This window comes from Ursus maritimus, unplaced genomic scaffold (assembly GCF_017311325.1).
Source record: "Ursus maritimus isolate PB19 unplaced genomic scaffold, ASM1731132v1 scaffold_12, whole genome shotgun sequence".
Lineage (NCBI taxonomy): Eukaryota > Metazoa > Chordata > Mammalia > Carnivora > Ursidae > Ursus > Ursus maritimus.
The window spans coordinates 9844959-9868766 of NW_024423564.1; the positions used below are offsets into that span (position 1 = coordinate 9844959).

Here is a 23808-nt window from a genome sequence, read left to right on the forward strand (position 1 = left end):
AAAAAAAAAAATGGAAGGAGGAATTAGCCTTAGGAATGGTTATACCTTTCAAACTTGGGACTCTTGATGCTACCTGATAATATACTTTCTAGCCTGTTTTTCCTGTTCCCTGGATTATTCAATCTTTTGGCACATAGCTCCCAAGACTGTCACTCACTTGATCTGGTAATTAGAGTCATGGGTGCAAATTCTCTTCTACTCCCTTCTTCATCTGAAAATGTATATTTCTCATTGAGTGCTCTGAGGACTGAGCTAGCCAGGTGCCCTGTACTGGCTTTTCATGTGAATTGCGCTTCTTGGGATTTGCAGTTGTAAATGTTGAAATCTGTGTCCTGAATCTGTGAACTCCTTTTCTTCTGCTTGACCATAAATATTTGTATATCCAGGGGTACAAAGGGTAGGAAGGGTACATACTGTCTTTGATCCCTTGATCCTGTTCTCACTTGCTAATCCTTACTGTGCTTCAGGTTTTAACCAGTTATATGCTGATGGTTCTTTCTACACACTTCAGCTGCAGAATTATGTTAGTTAAAGAGAGTCTATCAAAAACTTATTCATTATATTCTGGCTTAAATTATTTTTCCCTCATTTTGAGTAATTGTGTAATTATCCACGCCAGAAACTTGCAAATCATTTAGAATTCCTAATTTTTTTCCTTTGCTGTAACTGCTACCTCTCCATCATCATGCATTAAGCAATTGATTCTGCCTCTGATTTATCCTCTATATTTCTATTAGGACTGCCTTAGTTTTAGTCTTTAATTTTGTTACTAATGGATCAGCCTTTAATTAGAGAGCCTCTTTAGCATATGTTTTAAGGGCATGGGCTGTCAATTCGGACATTGTGGCTTCCTTTCTCAACCCCCTCCCCCATTTACATTGTCCTGTAACCTTGAGAACATTACCTGATTACCCTGAAGCTCAATTTCCTCACCTTTCAAGTGGGGATAGTAATTGAACCTACTTTACAGAGGTGTTACGAGCACTAACTAAACTAATACATAGAAATTTCACAATAAATACTAACTGGTCTTACAGTAAAACCTTGTATTAATGCAAATTTAGATGTAACTTGGTCATGATTGTCGCCAGTCCTCAGCACAACCTTCATTCTCAAACAGGCAGGTTAAAATTCTTGCTGGGGCTAAGGCAGAAGTACGTGGTAGACCAGGGTTGGAAACAAGATAAGGGATATGTGGTGGCAGAGTCCCTGTGTCCCCAGTAGTTTTGTCAGCCAGTTTTTGTGAATCAAATTGAAAAAATGGTGACAGCCAATAGAGTCGACATTCCTAGAATTCCTTCTGATATTTTAGAACAGTTGTTTTCAAAATGTGGTCTTTAGAACACACTTAAGCATGGCACTAAACTGCAGTCTTCGGACACTTGTTATTGGCTAGCCCAGAAAGTTTGCACAGTTATTTCTCTTTCCAACAACTTGACTATATTTTATGCAGTTGAATTTTGATGCCCTCACTTATTTTTGTAAAGGCAGTATTTTACCTTATTTTTTTAATTAATTAATTAATTCACTTTATTAAAGTAGGCTCCACACCGAGTATAAAGCCCAATGCGGGGCTTGAACTCACAACCCTGAGATCCAGAACTGAGCTGAAATCAAGAATCACATGCTTAACTGACTGAGCTAGTCAGGTGCTGCTTACCTTATTTTTTTTTTTTTTTTTTAGATTATTTATTTATTTATTTGACAGAGAGACAGCCAGCGAGAGAAGGAACACAGCAGGGGAGTGGGAGAGGAAGAAGCAGGCTCCCAGCAGAGGAGCCCGATGTGGGACTCGATCCCAGAACGCCGGGATCACGCCCTGAGCCGAAGGCAGACGCTTAACGACTGCGCTACCCAGGCGCCCCTGCTTACCTTATTTTTAATTGACATTTTATATCTTGATTTTCCCTTCATACTGTATTTAGAATGATGTTTTTTAAGGCTGTAGTTTAATTGTAAGAGAACATGTTATTGTAGTTTTATATTTTAATTTCATGTTTTTTATCTTCCTAAATTAATACTTATCTCTATATACTTACGTTTAACTCATGCATATTTAGATATCAACATTTTCTATTAATGACTTTGCTAATTATTTTTTTTGCATCTCAACATTTTTCCATGTACTTTTTTTTTTTTTTTTAAGTAAGCTCTGTGCCCAATGTGGGGCTCGAACTCATGACCCAAGATCAGGAGTTGCATGCTCTACCGACTGAACTAGCCGGGGACCCCTAAATATTTTTCTGTGTTCTTAAAGTCAGTAGTAGGTTAAGCTGTATAAAATTACCATATTTGCAGGTCATAAGTAGTCTAAAATGGTAAATTTAATGCTTTATTAATTCTTATAGCAATGAGCAGTACTGTATGTCTGAAAATTTAATTTGCTCTTTTGAATAGTGGTATTATCAGGGTATAGATTGCTAAGTTGATTTATTTTCCCTAAAAGCTTTTAAGATATTATCCTTGTTATCTTTTTGCATTGTTTTTTACTAATGAGGTCTGCTGTCATTTCGATTGTGTTGTAATAACTAGCAGTTATTAAGAGTTTTTCCTTTATCGTTACTGTGTTTTGGTGTGGATTTATTTTTATTAATCCTGCTCAGGACTTGAATTGCGTGCAGTCTGAGGGCTCATTTCTTCATTTCCTAAATTCTTAGCCATTATATTCTTTAAGTAGCATCTGTACCTCATTTCCTTCGTGAACTTCTAGAACTTCTGTTTGACACATACTAGAGTTTCTCATTCAGTTCTTTAGCTTTGTTTTCTTTTGTAGTTCCTTCTCTCTTTATCTCTGTGCTGAATATCTATTTTTCTACTTCAATAATTTCCTTTTCAATTATCTCTTGCTTACTGTTTAACTTGTGTTTTGAGTTTATACAATGACTATATTTTCTCTTTGATTCTTTTTTAGCTCTATCTTCAGATTGTTTGTCCCTTTAACCCCCTCAACATTTTACAGAAAAATATTTGAAGTCTTTTTCAGATTGTTTTATTTTGTGTGGTTTAGGTTTTTATTTCCTGCCAATTTATTGTGTTTGTCGACTTACTCTAATAGTATTGGGTTTCTTCGTGCATTGTAATTTTATTTTATGAGCCTATCTTAAGTTGGTGTCACACTTGAGCCCTAGGTTGGGAGGTATCCTAATGAGATAGTTTTGTGTTGGTAAGGTTCCAGAGAAGCTTCTCTTTTTGTTATTGAATGAAAATGTGAATTCACCTAAATAGGAATCCCAGGAAGAGAAGTAGATATGAGGCAAAGATAATAACTTCTGTTTATGGGCATTTTGTTTGGAGTTCTGGGTTGATTAAAGAAGGGGTTTTAAATAAGAACTTGAACTTAGCGGGGGGCACCTGGGTGGCTCAGTCGGTTAAGCATCTGACTCGATTTCGGCTCAGGTCATGATCTCAGGGTGGTGAGATCGCCCCATTTTGAGCTCCATGCTCAGCAAGGAGTCTGCTTGAGATTTTCTCTCCCCCTCTTGTATTATCCCTCCTCCCCATGCTCTCTCTTGCTCTAAAATAATAAATCTTAAAAAAAAAAAAAAAAAAGAATGTAGGATAGAGAGCAGAAGAGAAATGTTGGCTTTAGCCCTGAGGAGGAGACCAGAGTAGTATGTTGGACTGAATTCCTTGGGTTCCTCCTTATTCATTGTAGATTTACTCCCAATTTTCCATTCAGTTTCCGAAGTCAGGAAAACTGGGGCCAGGGCATGAGGGTGCAGGGCTGGAGGTTGCATCATGAACTTCCCCGTAGTCATCCAGCACTAGATAGATTTCCAGTTTGTTATAAAATGTTGTAACAGAAACAGCTAGAAGGACGAGATGCAAAGGGCAGGGTATGTGTGAAGGAGTGCAGAGCTTCTATGCTCTCAGAGTGTGCCTCTTCTTAATCTCCATGAGTTCACCAACCTGGAAGCTTCCAGGTAAGCTTCTTATGAGTTTCTCCACTTGGCCTTTCTGTGTACTGTGCAGATAGCACAAACTTTGCTTATGTATCTATGCATAAAGCTTGTTTGGTATTCTGACTTCTTGTGGGTGATTCTAGCGTTGGCAAAAATTTTAGGTTGTAGGGCACTTAAAGCCTGCCCCATGGCTTTTTTGAAGGAGTTCAGATTCACCTTTTAACCTTTGTCTGACTTCCTGTTCCGGTAGTGGTTCTTACAACCCCTATGGCCCATTTACATCAGCTGATACTGGACCACTTGAGCTTTGTGTTCCCTTTTGTTTCTGGCACTTAGTTTTGCCTTTTAGGTTGGGGACTCAGTTATATATTTTTCAAAGTACATTTTAATTTGTTGTATTTTAGTTTTTTCTGTGTTTAGCCATTTCAGGTGGTCTTTTCCATATCTGCTTGGTCATCATTCTTGAATGGAAATCCACACCAGTCAACTTACTGAAACTAAATTCCACTGAACATTGTGGAGATAAACTAGTTTGTAGACTTTGGCCTTATAAAAAGAGTCCTCCCCCACATCCCCCATAATTATACATTTTAGTAAATTGGCATTTAAAAATAATCTAATAGGCCTGAGTGGGTCTCTCAGAGAACTTGAACTTAGAAGTAATGAAATCCATTCTAGGAATATTATGCATAAAGTTGGTCAGCAGCTTTGGCTTTGGAGTTTGGGTTTTAGTTTTTTTTTTTTTTTTTTTAAAGATTTTTTATTTATTTATTCGACAGAGACAGAGACAGCCAGCGAGAGAGGGAACACAAGCAGGGGGAGTGGGAGAGGAAGAAGCAGGCTCATAGCAGAGGAGCCTGATGTGGGGCTCGATCCCAGAACGCCGGGATCACGCCCTGAGCCGAAGGCAGACGCTTAACCGCTGTGCCACCCAGGCGCCCCTGGGTTTTAGTTTTGAATAATGATCCAAACTCACCATGACAACCAGCACTCAGTGATTGAGTCAGGAGCACACTCATCTGATCTATACTAATTACAAGGGTATACTTACTCATAAACTCAAGTGGAAAATGGCTCTCATTTTCAAAGCAGACATTTATATAATTTTTAAATTTATTGAATAAATACAGAAGCAGATAGTAAAAGATCCCCGAAGAAGCTTCAACTTGTTTTGTTTTGGTGGTAAGATACCTTGGATCTGTCAGGTGTAAGTAGTCAGCCTAGGAATGGGGTTTGCTGATATCTGTAGACTTGAATTTATTCCCTCTCTTTGGAACTTCTTTCATGCCTCAAATTTCTGAATTCCAAGTTTGTCTGAAAATCTTTATGGCAAATAGGAGTCTTTCTGAGATGTAGGTTTCCACTCCTGGTGTACTCTGGGTTGGGCTGCTTCTGCAGTGTTTGTATTATTTTGCTTCTACCTTTCTTAAAATTGTGTGTATACTGATTTGTGTGCTTTGCGTCCTTCCTTTGCCTTAATATTTTTGGATATTGTTTTTATCTTCCAGATTCCTTAATATTATTTTAATGGGGATTTGGGATGAGATACAGATGAATTTTTGTTGTCATAACTGTGATGTCTCCTTGCCAGATTGAAGTAATTTTAAGAATCTGAGAATCAGTTTATTGGGTTCAAAAAAACAAAGACTTGCATCAAATGATCATTTACACAGGTATAATGGACACTTTTATAATACTGTTTCTTGTTCAGAATGGAATGTCTCCATCTTTTGTATCGTTCAACAAAAATATTCTGTTTAGATGCTGCATATTTCTTAACTTTCTCAGTATTTTACATATGTATATGTATGTATATGTGGACATTTTTCTATCTTTTATAGCCCCCCCCCTTTTTTTTTCCCATTTGTGAACTTTGCACTTGCTGTTCTTGGTTTGCATACTGTTTCTTCCTTTCCTAGTTGAGTTTGGAGTCACCCTCAGGCTCGGTGATTGGCAGGATTGATTCAGAAAAACTGTTACTCTTGGGGCGCCTGGGTGGCACAGTGGTTAAGCGTCTGCCTTCGGCTCAGGGCGTGATCCCAGCGTTCTGGGATCGAGCCCCACATCAGGCTCCTCCTCTATGAGCCTGCTTCTTCCTCTCCCACTCCCCCTGCTTGTGTTCCCTCTCTCGCTGGCTGTCTCTCTCTCTGTCGAATAAATAAATAAAATCTTTAAAAAAAAAAAAAACTGTTACTCTTATGGTTGCATTTTATTAGGAGAGAAGAAATAGATTAAAATTAGCAAAGGTGCTTGGTATGAAGTCCAGGAAAAAATAAGCACAAGCTTCCAGATGTCTCCTTTCAGTGGAGTTGCACAGGGGGATGCTTAGTTTTAGAGTAACTATGTCTGATGATATGCAGGAGTATTGCCAGTCAGGAAAGCTTTACCTGAGCCTCCATGTCTAGGTTTTTATTGGGGAATGGTCACAAAGAGGTGCATTCTCCATAGAACTTACACCACCTACTGAGACTCCAGCCACCCTCAGAGGTCAAACTGAATACAGCATGGCCTAAGGCGTCAGGCATACAAAAATAGACTTATCAGGCAGAATATTCCAAGAGTTAGAGGTCATGTCACAGGAGCCATTTGAGGGCCAGTATTGGAGATAGGCCTTCCTTAGGAATGTACAGGATTTGAAGAACCAAGGTCAGCGAAGTAAACGCTACTGCACACTAGTAAATGAATGTTAATTTTTCAAGACCATGTTTAAGTGTGACTTCTTCAGTGAAAGTTTACTTTATTGTAAGACGTTAGTTGCTCCCATAATTTTGCTCCTACAATTACTTAGACTTATCTCCTTCATAGTTTTATTATACTCTGTGTTTCTTGAAAGGTTTGTAATTCAGTGCCATCTCAAATATGGAAATATTTATATCCCTTTTCCTCCTTTCTCTTTCCCATACTGTTTCTTACTTTGGTTTGAAAAATTATTTTTCTGTATTTCCTTTGAGAGGGTCTTTGTATGTACTTTCTCTTATAAAAACTATGTTTTGTTTTCAAACATATAGCTTTGAGTTTAACAGTGTATATGTCTACTGGGAGACTGATATTCCCACTTTAATTTAATTAATTTAGAGAGTGTGTGCATGTGTGTGGGTTGAGGGGGAGTAGGGCAGAGGGAGAGGGAGAGAGAATCTCAAGCAGGCTCCATGCTCAGCATAGAGCCAGTGCAGGGCTCAGTCTCATGACCCTGAGATCGTGACCTGAGTGGAAATCAAGAGTTGGATACTCAGTGGACTAAGCAACCCAGGTGCTCCCTGATATTTCTTTTAGAATGACACTGTGTTTAAGTTTCTATAGGTTCTATAATTTGTATACTTAAAATTCTTGGGGATTCTGTTTACATCCTAGTCTATGTATGGTGCTTCCTATAGGTGTACATGGTGGATTGTGTCATTATGCTATATCCTCAGTTTTATGGCTGACACGTAGTAGTTCGTTTGTTGTTTTGACTGTGTGGTATTTTGTAGTTTTTAACTTTAACTTCCATAGGTTTATTTCTTCTGATAGGTGCTAGAACACTAGGAGGTTCAGGCACCTGTGATCTTTCTTCCCACATGAAAGTGAATTCAAGTAGTTCTAAACCAAGTCAGAATTTATTAGATGATAGATTGTGTATTTCTTTTGCAGCCGTAACAAAATTGCCATTAACTTGGTGGCTTAAAATAACACGCGTTTTAATGTCTTACTATTGTCAGTTTTACTGGGCTACAGTCACGATGTCTGCTAGATTCAAAGTGTAGTCAGGTCTGGTTCCTTCTAGAGGCTCTGAGGAGAAAATCTGTTTCCTTGTCTTTTTCACCTTATAGTGGCCACTTGTATTTCTTAGCTTATTGCTTCATCTCCAAAGTACATGACTCCAATCTCTGCTTCCATTGTTAGCCACCTTCTCCTTTTCTGTAGTCTAATCTTCCTCTGTCTCCCTCTTACAAGATGACATTTAGGACCCATCAGATAGATAATCCAGGACAGCGAATTCCCATCTCAGGAGCCTCAATTTAATCATATCTGCAAAGTTACCTTTGTTCTATAAAGTGACACTGACAGGTTCCAGGGATTAAGATCTGAATATCTTTGGGAGCCATTATGCAACTAACACATTGGAATAAAAGCACTTTTAGATTTTCTGGGTTTGTTTTGTTTTGTTTTGTTTGTAGTATAAATGCTTGTTTTCACTTCCTAAATAGGGTATCATTTCTCCCCAATGGAATAACTCAGTGGATTATTTTACTCAGCTCTTAATGTTCATTTCTTTGGTCTTGTCTGTGACATATGAATAAATGCTTTCCATATGGGCATCATGTACAATTGCCTTATTTTTCCCCAAGGACTATTTTTTAATGTTGTTGTTTTGTGTTGTAGTTGGTGTAATACGGTGCCCAGTATGCCGCCAAGAATGCAGACAGATAGACCTTGTGGATAATTATTTTGTGAAAGATACATCTGAAGCTCCTAGCAGTTCTGATGAGAAATCAGAACAGGTATGCTTCTCAATTTTTCTTTATGTTCTTATCTTGATATTAAAATGTAAATAAAAAGAAAAATATGTTTGGATAGTTACATAACTTAGAGTAGTTAAGGTATAGTTCTGTTTTTCCAATTGAAAATAAAGTCTCTTTATTCTATACCCTAATATCTAGTTAAGTGAAATGAGAAGTCATTACTTAAAAATTCAAATCTTGCATATAGTTTTTGTGTTCTGAGACTTAGGTTTTTACTCACTTGAATGTTTGATATGGAAGGAACAGGATTTTATTGAAGATAAATGGATAACAAAATAATTTTATTCCAGTCATTTGATATATTTGAGAGCAAGTCAGAAGGTTTTTGTCTTGTGAATTGTATTTTGTAAATTTGATGTAGATTAGTATTTATTTCCTCTTTTAGGTATGTACTAGTTGTGAAGACAATGCAAGTGCAGTTGGCTTTTGTGTAGAATGTGGAGAGTGGCTATGTAAGACATGTATTGAAGCACATCAAAGAGTAAAATTCACTAAAGATCACTTGATCAGGAAGAAAGAAGATGTCTCAGGTAAGATAGAAGCAGTTTTAATGATTAATATACTATTAATCTCCCTCTTTTACCTCACAGCATTTCTATTTATTCTTCATATGCTTTGGATATCAATATTAATAAGAATTTAGAAAGTTAGATAAAAATTTTCAGTTTAAAAATATATGTTTTATTTTACTACAGAATCTGTTGGAGCATCTGGTCAGCGCCCTGTTTTCTGCCCTGTACACAAACAAGAACAATTGAAACTATTCTGTGAAACATGTGATAGATTGACATGTAGAGACTGTCAGCTATTGGAACACAAAGAACATAGGTACAGAAGTCATAATTGCTTCACAAGAAATCTTACTAAAATGTTTTGTAAAATTAAGTATTCTTATTTAATCTATAATTTCATTTGGTAGCATTTTCTCACTTTCGTGTATTTCTTAAGATATGTTTTTGATGAATTATTTAACGGTTTCCACATTCATATCTAATTATCTTACGAATATTTGTTAAAAATTTATTACATTTGGGTTTGCAAGAAAGGAGTTGCATTATTTCTTTATTTGCTGTGCTTTTGCTTCAAATAAGCTTTTTTCAAGTGTACTGTGGTGTTTAGGCTCTGGGCTGTAATCTAAAAAGGTAATATTCCTGCAGATATGGCTGATACACATTTTAACATCAAAGCATAACTATACTGATTTCATGTTAGTTATAAATCCTTTGTTTTTCTGCAAACTGTAAGTAAGCAAGCATAGTTACTAATTTTTTAATACATATCTTTCTATTTCAACCCTATTATACCCCCAGAATTCAATAGTATTTGCTTATAACCAGTCTGTTACGTTTGAACTCTTCTGGAAATGTACTAAAATTTCTAGTCAGGAGTATAACAGTCCTCCAGCAAATTTCCCAGTTTCTATTAAATTGTATTATAGTTTAAAAGATGGTCTTGCTTACCCATAGTCCAGCCTTTTCTAAAGTGTTCTTATAATACTTCTGCTGATTTGATGGAAATAGGTTTTATGAATCTCCTGCCAAAAAAAGAGTAGGTTGAGTTGGATTAACCACATCTAAATGTGTTTCTTAACTATAGGATGTCTTAGTGCTTTTAAATCCTTAAGGTCATTGGAATTCATTATTCCAATATTATTGGATTATTATTGGATATCATTCCAATGTTAATTCCTTAAGTTCATTGGAATTCCATTATTCCAATTCCCTTAAAGAGGGAGTACATTAATCCTAATAGCTAGCAATTTTTGCATTCGTCGTTTGTGTGAGGCACTTTCTGAATGCTGCACGTTTGTTTAATTCACACCAACTATCCATGAAGTGTTAGTATTGGTATCATGACTGTTTTAAAGGTGAGGGAGCCTACTTACAGAAAGCTTTAATAATTTGTACAGGGTCTCGCCATAAGTAGTAGAGCCTAGGTTTGAACATAGACAGTTGGATCTGTTTTAAGCCCGTATGTTCATTTTCTTTTATTTGGTATATAGATACAGACACAGTATATGGAATCTCTCAGACTTGACCACATAAAAATAGAGATCTTCCTTCTATATTACTGTTCTATAGAACATATGTTTAGAATTGCTACTTTAAACTTTTGTGACCTTAATTTGTTCCGAGATGTTTCATCTTACCTGCAAGTTGGCTCAGGTTTCACTTGAAGTGACTAATCTTGTAGATGCCTTCACCTCAGGGCCAAATTTAACCATTGATTGTTTTGTAATAATCTCAATAAGACATTAGATTATCATTCTTACAGCTGTAGTCAGTCAGATCTTTGAGTACTTGGGTTACTTAATGCATTTTAATTGTTGATGAGAAGCAAAAAGAGAAGGAAGATGGCATCCTTTTTCCCATGGAAGACTAGCTTCAGCTGTTCTTCCCTCAGAGTTTAACCTTGCCTGACCCTTCTTTTTCCCTTACCATTTTTCCTTTGAAACCTTTTAGTTTCAAATCCTAATCGTCTCTTGAATGTTTCTCCCTTTTCTTCTTTAGCTTGCACTCTATTTTTTCCAGTATAGACTCTTGTAGAACTCATGTCATTGCACTGTTTTATTTATTTCTGAATGAATGAGAGGGAGAGGGGGAGAGAGAATCTCAAGCAGGCTCCATGCCCAGCCCAGTACAGGGCCCAGCATGGGACTTGATCTCATGACACTGAGACCCTGCAATCAAGAGTCGGACGCTTAACCGACTGAGGCAACCAGGCACCCGTCACTGTACTTTAAAACTGTAGGTCCTTGTTACTACAACACACTTAGAGTTGATCTCTCTGCTGTGAGTTTTACCTTGTCAAATCCATTCTGTCCACATTGCTGCCAGGATTATTTTGCTAAAATAGAGTCTCTTCTCACCCCTCATGCCCCCCCGCCTTTTTTTTTTTTAAATATGGAATGCTTCACGAATTTGTGTGTCATCCTTGCGCAGGGGCCATGCTAATCTTCTCTGTATCGTTCCAGTTTTAGTATATGTGCTGCCGAAGCGAGCACCCTCATGCCCCTTTTAAAACACTTTTCAGGGGTTCCCCCATAGCTAAAGTTTCAAGTGTTCAATATAGCATACATTATTGAGCCATACTATTCTTTTCTCTTCATCATCTGTACAAAGTTGGGAAACAGCCCACAAGACTGCCTCATTTCTGATATCAACTGCAGAGTTCAATAAAAACCCTAATGGGAAAACAACATGCAGTTCAGCTCATCGATATGATTTGTTTTTATCATCTCCAATTTAGAGCCTTTGAAACAGGATGCTGTCTGTTCACCTTAGAACTGTTATTCATAAACTAAACAGTTTGCGTGCCCCCTCTCTCTTTTAAATTTAAATTTATTAGTTTATTCAGTTTTGAAGTGTAATTGACAACCAAGCAGTTCTTTTTTTGGTTCTCAGAGAGCTGTTCATAGTGCACCACCCATGTGATTCTAGGATTCAGCAGCTCCTTGAGTGGTTTTAAAGTGGGTAGGGGAAAAGATGCTATTTGCATAAATACAATAAATAACTCTTAACATCCTGCTGGTCATATGTTCCTGAACAAACAATTTCTATTTTATACAGAACTCTCCTGGGCACTGCCTTCCATTTATGTATGTATGTATGTATGTATGTATGAATGAATGAATGAATGAGAGAGAGCACAAGCAGGGTGAGCGGCAGAGGGAGAGAGAGAAAAACAGACTCCCCACTGAGCAGGGAGCCCAACCCCAGGACCCTTGGATCATGACCTGAGCTGAAGGCAGACGCTTAACCGACTGAGCCACCCAGGTGCCCTGGGCACTACCTTCCTTATTAGAATGTTCCTCTGTTGCCCAAGACATTGTGTGTGTTTCACGTTGCAGAGTTATATTATGTCCTTCAGTCAGTCTTAATGCCCAACAGCAAGTTAGTAATTTTCTCTCAAATAGCATACATTTTAGCATGGTATCCAGAAATTTTCTGGTCCAAAATCCCAATGGTTGCTGCTGAGTGGCACTCATTAGGTTTTGCCATAAGCTCTAGTCCACATAAATATGTGTTGCTGCCAGTCCCCAAATCATGTCCAGCTGTGTATCTTGTGGGTCCAAGAACATCTGGAAACAGACTGCTTTTTGCACTTGAGGCATGGCCTACCTTCAGGATCCCATTCAAATACAGCCTTTTGGATCATTTTATTGATTGGTGCTACTAATATTCCCTGATGTGGAATATGTGTCCTTCAGAATTCAAATATACTGCCAAACGTTGGGCTCCTTGTTTAGTTTTAGGGATAGGTGGCAAAAACTATTTTTCTTTACTTGTGGAATATCAAGGTTTGCACCTGACTAGGTTATTCCTAAGAATTTTACCAGTTTGGGCAGGTTCTTGGACCTGGTGGATTTATTAACAGTTTTTGGTCATCTGTGTCCTTGTTGCATTTAAGTCAGTCATACCTTTATCTTTAGCTTGTGATATTGTCATGGTATCAAGATAGTGTATCCTTTCTAACCTCCTTGTACCAGTAAGCTGGTGAATTTAAGTAACCCTTTGGCGATATGGTAAATGTAAATTGGGATTCCTTCGTGTGAAGGAAAATTGCTGTTAATTTTTTTGGGGGAGATCAACACAGAAAAAAAATTTTTTTTTGCAGGATCAGTTACTGAGTATCACTCTCTTTTAGACTGCTGTATATTTTTCCCTACTATTAAAATCATATCAGGGACTGCTGATGTTATGGGGGCACTACTTTATTCAAGCTTTATTGTTAGGCTTGATGAGCCATCCACTTTTTTCACAGGCTACATATACATTTTTTTTCTTTTTAAAGATTTGTTTATTTATTAGAGAGAGATAGCCAGCGAGAGAGGGAACACAGGCAGGGGGAGTGGGAGAGGAAGAAGCAGGCCTCCAGCGGAGGAGCCTGATGTGGGGCTCGATCCCAGAACTCCGGGATCACGCCCTGAGCCGAAGGCAGACACTTAATGACTGCGCCACCCAGGCGCCCCCTACATATACATTGTTATTGTTCAGAGAATTCATTGGTACCAGCACTCTGGCTTGTAATTTGTTGTTAGAGTGGTAATCTTTTTGTCCACCAGGTATCATATACTGTCTCAAATTAATTTTTGTGGGCTCAGACAGTTTCATTGGTTCCCATTTTAGCATGTCTAACCAAGACTGGCCTTAAGGTGAATTTATATGCCTTCTGTTTTACAATATCAGTCAGACATAATATCTATCCCAATAATACAGTCACATAGAGGAGATGTAATCACCTCACAGAAAGTCTGTTCTGACATTCCAGCTTTCATCCATATTTTTACCTTAATCCTGTGATCTATTGCTTCTCCTCCCAATTTAACTGTAGCTCCCCATTAGACTTCCAACACATTTTAGAATTATAGTGCATTGGGCTCTCATGTTAAGGAGTCCCAGAAATGACTTTTATCCACTCCCTGGCTATTTTACCCACACAAGTGCATATTATCTTGGTTCTCCAGTTGGGGTTTGAACCAGAAGACCCTTGCCTCTCCTTCAGTCTTCAGTTTGATTAATTTATAGGACAGTCACCCCTGGTAATTCCAGGTCAGGTTTTTCACTATCTTCTTTGTCCTCTGGCTTTTAAAATTTCTCTAAATTGGGGTAAATACAGCAGAGTTGTTTAGGGCCCTTTAATGTTGGGGAGCAGCAGTAATTCTTATTGGTCCACCCAACTTCTAATCATGCTACATTAAGATTTTTGTTTCAACCCCATCAGTATCTGCTTTATCATCCCATTTTTTAATAGCCATCTGAAGATTTCCGTCCTGCTGTGTTAAATCCGTTGACTCTCCCCTTTGGTTTTCCCTGTTTTCTCAAGAATCTCTCTAATTTTCTTAGCATCTATAACGTGCATATTGGGAATTTGAGAAAATAAGTCTGATAAGGCTTTTCAGGTTGTCGCTAAATATTGCAGCAATAAGGTTACATGGGGTGCCCATGTAAAAGAGTCACCCTTAATCACAGTATTTACTATAACTTCAGTAAGAGGCATATTCAGTAGGTGAATATCCTGTTTTTCATAATGCGAATCCAGCATGGCTTACATAAGAAATATGTGGGGAATCTCTGCATTTATAGGAGGACAATCCTTGTCCTCTGTTTCAGGGTCAGCAAATTTTATGGGATCATTTATCTAGTCTACTGGGTTAGCTCTCCCCTTGGGAATGACCTCCTGTGTCTGAATTATGTATAGCCGTCTGTGGTTGTTCACTAGTGAGTTGTGGATCCTGCATCAGCCCAGGCATTGCTCTTCTGTTTTGTACCATTCAGAACCAGTGATACTGCTTCTAGGTTATCACTCTCACAGTATTTTAGTGTAGGTTTTTCCAGAAGAGTCGCTCTACAAAATGAGGCGTTTCTTTGCACTGTACTCTGTGATTTCATTAGTTTCTTGGTTTGGTCTTTTTTTTTTAAAGATTTTATTTATTTATTTAACAGAGATAGCCAGCGAGAGAGGGAACACAAGCAGGGGGAGTGGGAGAGGAAGAAGCAGGCCCACAGTGGAGGAGCCTGATGTGGGGCTCGATCCCATAATGCCGGGATCACGCCCTGAGCCGAAGGCAGGCGCTTAACCGCTGTGCCACCCAGGCGCCCCCTCTTGGTTTGGTCTTTTCCTCAACCTGGACTACATTCTGTGACCAGAGGTCATTGAGGTACTCTCTGTTTTCCCAGAGTACTTTTTCCCTTTGGAGTGACCCTGAGGCTAGATGTGCCCGTAGTTGAGACTAGCTGAAACCTAAGCTTTGCCCAGTGGCAATATCTGTCCCAACACACTGTTAATTTTAGCTACTGCAGAATCAGTAACCAAAGGGTTGTATAATTAACTTGTTTCTTACTGGTTTGCATTTCCTTATTTATCCAGGGAGTCAACTCCTAGGGTGTTGGGTCTACCTTTCTAAATTCCATTGATAACTTACCTCTAGTAACTTCAGCTGCAGTTTCATACCATGAGTGACTAGGTGGTCATCCAGGAATCAGAGGTTCATAAACCCTTGTTTTCTCATCCTTCTTCCCAAACCACATGTTTTAGTGAGTCAAGATCATTCTAGTGACTCCCATTTCTGATACCAACTATGAAGTTAGAGAACAATGCACAAGTGCCCCTTCACTTTTGGCACCAAGTGCAGAATTTGAGGATCCCTGTTTTTTTTTGTTTGTTTGTTTTTTGTTTTTTGAGAGAGAGAGAGAGTGCACACACGCCAAGTGTGTTCGTGTACAGGGGGGGGGGAGGGGCAGAGAAGAGGGGGAGAGACAATCCCAGGCAGGCTCTATGCTCAGCATGGAGCCCAGCGCAGTAGGGATCTATCTCACAACCCTGAGATCATGACCTTAGCTGAAATCAAGAGTCAGCCATTTAACCAGCTGAGCCACCTAGGTGCCCCTGAAACCACCCTTCTGACACCTATTATAAGTTGGGGATTTCCTGAGGCTATTGTCAGATTCAGTGATTACACTGAAAGGATAATGAAAGGATACAGATTCAAATCATTCAAGGGAAAGATGTATGGTGCAAAGTCTAAGAGTGTTCCAAATGTGGAGGTTCCAATTGTCTTCTCTCAGTGGAATCGTGGACATAATTAACTCCTCCCGGCAATGTGTGACAGTATGCATGGAATATTGCCAACCAAGGGGGCTCATCTGACCCTGGGTATCTAGAATTATTAAAATCATAAAATTTATGATGTAAATTTATAGAATCATAAAAATTGGAGCTCTGTCATGTAGAATATGTTTCACCGTCGATATGACTGATCTGTCTCCAGCCCCTCCTGAGGTTGAGCTGATACTGGGTGACCTAAAGCCCTCACTATAAACCATGTTTAGCATGTAGCCCAAGATGCCAGGTAAACAAAGTACTTTAACAGGCAGTACATTTCAGTACTCCTAGTAATTGAGACAAAAGCCAGACCCCTATTTGTTAAGGTTAAACTCATTATTACAGTTTGTTAACTTGTGCTCTTACGGTAGCAGATCTCCTGCTTTAAACTCTCTGCCTTTACAAATGCTATTTCTTAGCTTATAAAACACATTCCTTATCTGTCAGAAATATTTACCTTTAAAACCAGTTCACTTTTGGTGTGTTATCTACACCAACACTTTTTGCTTCATCCTTCCCACTCCTTTTCCCTACCTGGACTTTAAGGTCTTTTAGGACTGTTTTTTCAGGGGTCTCAATTTCCTGTATGCTTATTGATCAAGTCAGGTTTCCCATCTCTTCTTGAGTCTATTATGTGATTATTTATAGTTTCTTAGAAAATCATCTATTCTTTAGAAATTTTAAAAACATATTCACTTAGAATTAAAAAGCATTAAGCTTTTATAAAAATCTGTGGTTATCTCTCTCTCTCTCTCTTTTTTTTAAGATTTTATTTATTTATTTGACAGAGAGACAGCCAGTGAGAGAGGGAACACAAGCAGGGGGAGTGGGAGAGGAAGAAGCAGGCTCCAAGCGGAGGAGCCTGATGTGGGGCTCAATCCCGGAACGCCGGGATCACGCCCCGAGCCGAAGGCAGACACTTAACGACTGAGCCACTCAGGTGCCCCTGTGGTTATATCTCTTGTTTATAATGTATAGCTGCGTTTATTTCCTTTTTCCTCATTAGCCTGGCCATAGATTTGAGTCTTTTATTGGTTGTTTGAGTCATGCAGTTCCTGAAGGCACTTATTCTGTGTTCTGTATTTAAAAGTGTTCTGATTCTCACAGTTCTCTTATATCTTTATTCTTTCCTTAGTTCGATTTTGTTGTACTTTTCTTAGATTCTTACGTTGAATCTTTAGTTTATCAAAAAGATTTAGTCTCATTCCATAATCATTATTGACTTACACAGTCTGTAATTGTAGTTTTGGATCCTCCCCACCCCCCTTTTGAAGGTAATTGCTTCATAGTATAGTGAGAAAGATGATGAACTCTGATGTGTGTGTGTCTGTGTATCTTTTTTTAAGATTTAGTTATTTTAGAGAGCATGCACGTGAGTGAGGGAATGGGCAAAGGGTGAGAATACCAAGCAGACTGCTCACTGAGCATGGAGCCTCATGTGGGAGTCAGTCTTATAACCCTGAGATCATGACCTGGGTCAAAACAAGTGGAACACTTACAGAAGGAGAGAGAGAATCTTAAGCAGGCTTCATGCTCAGCACAGAGCCCAACGTGGAGCTTCATCTCATGACCCAATCCAAAATCAAGAGTTGGACGCTTAGCTTACTGAGCCACCCAGTGCCTCTGTGCAGCTTTTAAAAGCAAAAAATGTAGTACCAACTTCAGAAGCTGGCTGTAGGGATTGAATGAGAATTTTACATATAAAGTGCTTAGCACAATAAGTACTCAATATCAGTTTAGCTGTTATTACTAACATTGTTACCTATACATTTTCTTTTTTCTGTTTTTTTTTTTTTTTTAAGATTTTATTTATTTATTTGACAGAGTGAGACAGCGAGAGAGAGAACACAAGCAGGGGGAGAGTGAGAGGGAGAAGCAGGCTTCCTGCCGAGCAGGGAGCCCGATGAGGGGTTTGATCCCAGGATCCTGGGATCATGACCTGAGCCGAAGGCAGATGCTTAACGGCTGAGCCACCCAGGCGCCCCTTTTTTCTCTGTTTTTAAAAACATTTTGTTTATCTCTTTATTCTTTATGGCCTTGGAAGTTGTTCTCAAAAAGGAAAGCAGCTATAGAACTTTATGAAATTTTGTACAATTTGAACATTACATTGTTTCTAGCTCAACCATGGGGTTACCCCACCTCCTGCTATAATTCTATTCACAATAAATGAATAAAATAAGTATAGACTTAAAAAAATCAAAATGAGAGAGCAGACACCAGTGGATATTGTAGTGAATTTTTCAAAAGCTGGGAAATGGATTGAATATATGGTGGACCTGATAATTGACCTAGTGGAGTTGAATGAACTACAACCCCGGGGCAGGCAAAGGAAGCTATGTGATTTAATTCGTAGAAACCTATCATGGATCAGGATTTAGAGGCGATAGGTATCATAGAAGATGGGCTTATTCTCTTTGGCAATATTAGGTCTAGATGGAGAGTGGGGATGAAGTACGTGGCTGACATCAGGGAGGTTAAATGTAAGTCTACATTAAACTGTGGGACCTTCACTTTCCCTCACTTGCTTCCAGATTGCCAGTAGTAACTTTTTTTTTTTTTTTTAAATGATCCCTTGCTATCCGCCTCTCTGGAATGACAGAGTCCTTTTCATTCTTGAGAAAGTGATCATCAGAGACCTCTAAATGTTGACATTTGGGGTTCATTTTTTTTTTTTTAAGATTTTATTTATTTATTTGACAGAGATAGAGACAGCCAGCGAGAGAGGGAACACAAGCAGGGGGAGTGGGAGAGGAAGAAGCAGGCTCATAGCGGAGGAGCCTGATGTGGGGCTCGATCCCATAACGCCCGGATCACGCCCTGAGCCGAAGGCAGACGCTTAACCGCTGTGCCACCCAGGCGCCCCTGGGGTTCATTTCTAATTAAGATTACCTTAAGTGTAGCCCACCAATTCATACATGACTCTAAGCAGTTTTAAGTGTATTTAAATGTGAATGGATGAAAGGATCATCTGACATTTGAGTAGAGCCACCCTCATGTGCCTTATGCCATACATTGTGGGCTATATTGAGAATTCTTAACTCTTCCCTCTCTTGTCCGCTTCAAATATAGATACTGGAAAAGCTAAATATTTCCTTTTTCAGCATTCCTCGCATTTGGGTAGCTCTGATCCCCAGTTTATGCCCATAAAATGTAAGTGGAATTCTGCTTAGTTTGTGGTTTTTAAAAGGGACAAGCTGCTGGTGTCCGCTTTTTTCCTTCCTTGAATTAGGATGTGATGCCTGGTATTGTGACACCATTATATGCTCATGAAGGTAAAGCCAAAATCATCTCAGAGATTGTGCCTTTGATATTGTTCAACTACCACCATTAGCTACATCTGGTCTTGTTAGAGGAGTCTTTATTAGTCATTACAGCTATACATATTTCTGATTGACACAGCCACCCACATGAAAAAAGACCAAGACACTGAATAAAAGGGCCGTGAAGGGCGTAAGATAATATAGGAACAAAAGGAAATGTAAAATCAAACAAAATTATGACATCCTTAAAGATATGACAAGCTACTGGTCATAAAATAAAATAAGGGTAGAATCTTTGTAAAAGAAATCATTAAAAGAAGAAAGAGCTCTTGGAAGGATAATATCTGAAATAAAAAATTAATAGGTTTTGTAGATAAATTCTAGTTAGTCTCCTAGAAAATAGAGCAAAAAGAGAAAAGATAGGTAAGAAAATTACAAGATAACAGCGAGCAACACGAATTAAAGAAAAAGAAATGATCAAATAAGTGGTGAAACTCTCCTAAGAACCTAGAGTTGCCAGTCAGAAATGACCTATTTAGTGCCCAGTACATTGATAGGGAAAAAAAAAAAAAAGACCCATAAAAAAGTATATCTCACCATGAAATGACAATATGCTTTGGATTAAAATGAAGATCAGCAAAGTTTCCAAAGTAGGCGACATGTAATGAAATGGGAATCTAAATAGGATCTTTAAAAATAGCAATACCAGGAGACAGAAGATGCTGGAACAGTGATTTCAAAGTGGGAGCTGAGACGGAAAGATTTCCAATAGATTTCTATAGCTAATAGCTAGATTTATATAGCTAAATTATTTTTTTTCAAGGTTTTAAAAAATTTTTAGGTAATCTACCCTGAACATGGGGCTTGAATTCACAACCCCAAGATCAAGAGTTGCTCCACTGACTGAGCCAGGTTGGTGCCTTTTATATAGCTAAATTATTACTGTGAGAGTGAGATATAGACATTTTTCAGCATGCGAGGACTCAGAAACTGCCTCCCATGCACCTCTTTTTGGAGCGTTATTAGAGAATGTGATCTACAAAAATGTTAGTCAACCAGAAAGTGAATGGTGAATTGTGAATGTCCAGAATGACATCTATACAGTAGCTAGTTTAACTGAAGCATTAAGACTGAAGATATCTACACCCAAGGAACAAATAATCCAATCAAGAAATGGGCAGAAGACATGAATGACATTTCTGCAAAGAAGACATCAGATGGCCAACATACACATGAAAAAGCACTTGACATCACTTGGCATCAGGGAAATACAAATCCAAACCGCAATGAGTTACCACCTCACACCAGTCAGAATGGCTAAAATTAACAAGTCAGGAAATGACAGATGTTGGCGAAGATGCAGAGAAAGGGGAACTCTTCTACACTGTTGGTAGGAATGCAAACTGGTGCAACCACTCTGGAAAACAGTATGGAGGTTCCTCAAAAAGTTGAAAATAGAGCTACCCTACTGTAATTGCACTACTGGGTATTTACCTCAAAGATACAAATGTAGTGCTCTGAAGGGGCACCTGCACCCCAATGTTTAGAGCAGCAATGTCCACAATAGCCAAACTATGGAAAGAGCCCAGATATCCATCAACAGATGAATGGGTAAAGAAGATGTGGTGTATATATATATACAATGAAATCTTGTCATTTGCAATGACGTGGATGGAACTAGAGGGTATTATGCTAAGTGAAATAAGTCAATCAGAGAAAAACAATTATCATATGATCTCACTGATACGTGGAATTTGAGAAACAAGGTAGAGGATCATAGGGGAAGAGAGGAAAAAATGAAACCAGAGAGGGAGACAAACCATAAGAGACTCTTAATCTCAGGAAACAAACTGAGGGTTGCTGGAGTGGAGGAGTTTGGGAGGGATGGGGTGGCTGGGTGGTGGACACTGGGAAGGGTATGTGTTGTGATGAGCGCTGTGTACTGTGCAAGACTAATGAATCACAGACCTGTACCCCTGAAACAAATAATACAGTATATGTTAATTAAAAAAAAAAAAAAAAGACTGAGGATATCTCCAGGAAAAAATGGAACCACTTCTGATATATTTGGTATTGTTAGGTCATTTGAAAAATAATATTGACAAATATTTGACATATCTGATGGAACATGAGATTCATTAGGGATTGGTAAATTGAAAGTTAAGCAAAGGAGAACAGAGGGTATTAATTCCCCCCCAAAAAAAATGTTCTGAAAAAAAGAGAAGTTGTTCTTGTTCCACTCCTTGGCATCATTGGACAGTATTTACATTCATTTATGCAACAAATAATTGCATGCCTACTCTATTTCATTGGACAAATTAAACTCATTGTCCACAAGGACCTAATTTTTCATAGGAGTTGAACAAATAGTAAATATATCAGTTGTTGATTGTTATAGAGAAAAAGCTGGGAAGTTGGGACAGGGTATGTGGATGTGTGTGTTTTTATTTTAAATAGGGTGGTTTCAGAAGGCTTCCATGATGAGGTAGGCTTTGAGTGGAGACTGAAGGAAGAATGGGGGCAACCCTACTTAAACTTGGCAAGCCAGAGGAGCATGTTTCAGATAGAGAAAGCAACTGGCAAGGGCCAGAGATAATAGCATACTGGACTTCTTTGAGAAGCTACATAGTCTGAATGGAATGAACAAGGGGAAGATTGGTATCAGGTGAGGTCAGAGGAGCAGAAAGGGGCAACTTATTGAGTGCTTTGTAGGCCATTGTAAGAATGGTAGCTTTTAGTCTGAGTAAGACACTCAGGCTTTTAGTAGTGGAATGATTTGACTGTTTTAAAACGATCTTGCTGTGTGTAGTGAAGAGAGATTAAAGGGGCACAAAGATAGAATTAGGAGATTAGTTAGGAGGCTGTTTTCAGTAATTTAGACAAGACGGTGCTGTAGACTAGAGTGCTAACGTTGGACATAGTAAGATGTGATCAAATTCTACACATAGTTTGAATTTGGATTTGATGCCTGAAACTGTGATGTATGGATTTGCTGGTGTATGAGTTGTATGAGTGAGAGGGCTATCACTAACACCAAGATTTTTGGCTTTCAGGTTACTAAGAGTAAGTGGAAGGATAGGATTAAATTTACTGAAATGGAGAAGACTGTGGGAAGACATGGTTTGTTAGGTGTTTTTAGGGAATTGGTAGTCAAATTTTGGCCATATTAAATTTGAGATATTAAAATGATGTAAACACCAACTATTTTAATGATAAGATTAGATTGGGCATGATAGAAGTAAGGGAGATGGTAGTATAAATGTTGAATTCTTCACTGTCTAAAATTGATAAAACTGGAGCACCTGGCTGGCTCGGTCAGTAGGGTATGTGACACTCGATCTCGGGGTTATAAGTTTGAGTCCCACGTTGGGTATAGTGATTACTTAAAACATAAAATCTTAAAAAAAAAAAGTAAAATTGATTAAACTATTTAAGCCTATCATTTTAGGAGACATCCCATAGACCTGTCCCCATCCTCACAGGAAGAGTTTCCTCACAGTTAGTGCGCCTTCTCAGATCTCCTCTGTTCCATGATTTCTCATCATGGGACAAGATGGAACCTATACATTTGGAGTGAGTTTGTTTCTCCTGAAATGAGGGTCATGAGTAAACCTGCCGATTCTAAGACCACACAATTCTGACTCTTCCCTTCTTCTGTGAGATGAAGATGTGGTTGACTTGATAGAATTTCTTTTCCGTTAACAGATTATAAGATGACGACCCAGGCCTCACCCTTCTTTACCGCCATTTGCACCTCTCCATCATTATTTGCTTTAAATTTACTAGGACTAACATTATCATGTTCTTTATCCCTGTTTGTCACCTAAGAAAAGTCCCAAATTCCCAGGTTTCCCCTCATCTGCCATTATTTAATTCCCATAAAGCTCTGCATGTGACAGTTAATGTCTGCCACTTTGTTCTCTGGGATTCATGGTTTGTCATCAGCAGGATCTCTCTATCCTCAATCTCTTTTTAAATCCTTTTCTATGCCTTCTCTGCTGTAGTGGAAACAGAGCTCTAGGACACTGCTTCCCCTGCAGCTCTCTTAACTGGTGGCTATTTTTTCTTTGATCTTTCATGTATCACTGGACCTGGAGGTATATAGCTGTTCTCTTTGCTATTTTTAGACCATTCTTCCTCCTTCCTCCCCAAAAATCTCTAAATTTTAATCTTACGTCATCGTTCCTATTCCTTATTGGTGCTATCATATAAAAACCCATGGGTCATTTGACTTCATCCCTTAATCAGTTTCTAACTCAGAGGTCATCTGTAGGTGCTACTGTTGTCTTAATTCCTGGCAATTTTACTATACACAGATTTGATCCTTCAGACACTCTAGTCTTTGTGTTCCTTGAACTCCTTTCTAAAGTTTGTGTCCTTTACATTGCCAGTCACATCGATGATTGTATGCTAGACCTTGGCATTTCCAATAATTATATTCAGTTTCATGCATTCCTATCTGTGACCACATCTCTTATCATTCTAGCTCATTCTGTTTAGTATCAGAATTCTAGTTTTTCACCACTCAGTGACTTTTAT

General features: G+C 38.5%; 1 protein-coding gene and 1 non-coding gene across 3 annotated transcripts in view; one reads left to right on the forward strand and one right to left on the reverse strand.

The window, feature by feature from the left end:
• The window catches only part of TRIM33 (tripartite motif containing 33), a 115048-nt gene that overhangs the window by 40504 nt on the left and 50736 nt on the right, over window positions 1-23808 (forward strand). For both annotated transcript variants that reach the window (XM_008697777.2, XM_040626877.1), the window contains exons 2-4: window positions 8265-8383; window positions 8790-8934; window positions 9100-9232. In XM_008697777.2, coding sequence (XP_008695999.2) covers window positions 8265-8383; window positions 8790-8934; window positions 9100-9232 — 397 coding nt within the window. The remainder of the gene's footprint in view (window positions 1-8264; window positions 8384-8789; window positions 8935-9099; window positions 9233-23808) is intronic.
• LOC121102154 lies at window positions 11302-11408 on the reverse strand. Its single transcript, XR_005834242.1, has one exon. It is a non-coding gene; the product is annotated as a U6 spliceosomal RNA (small nuclear RNA).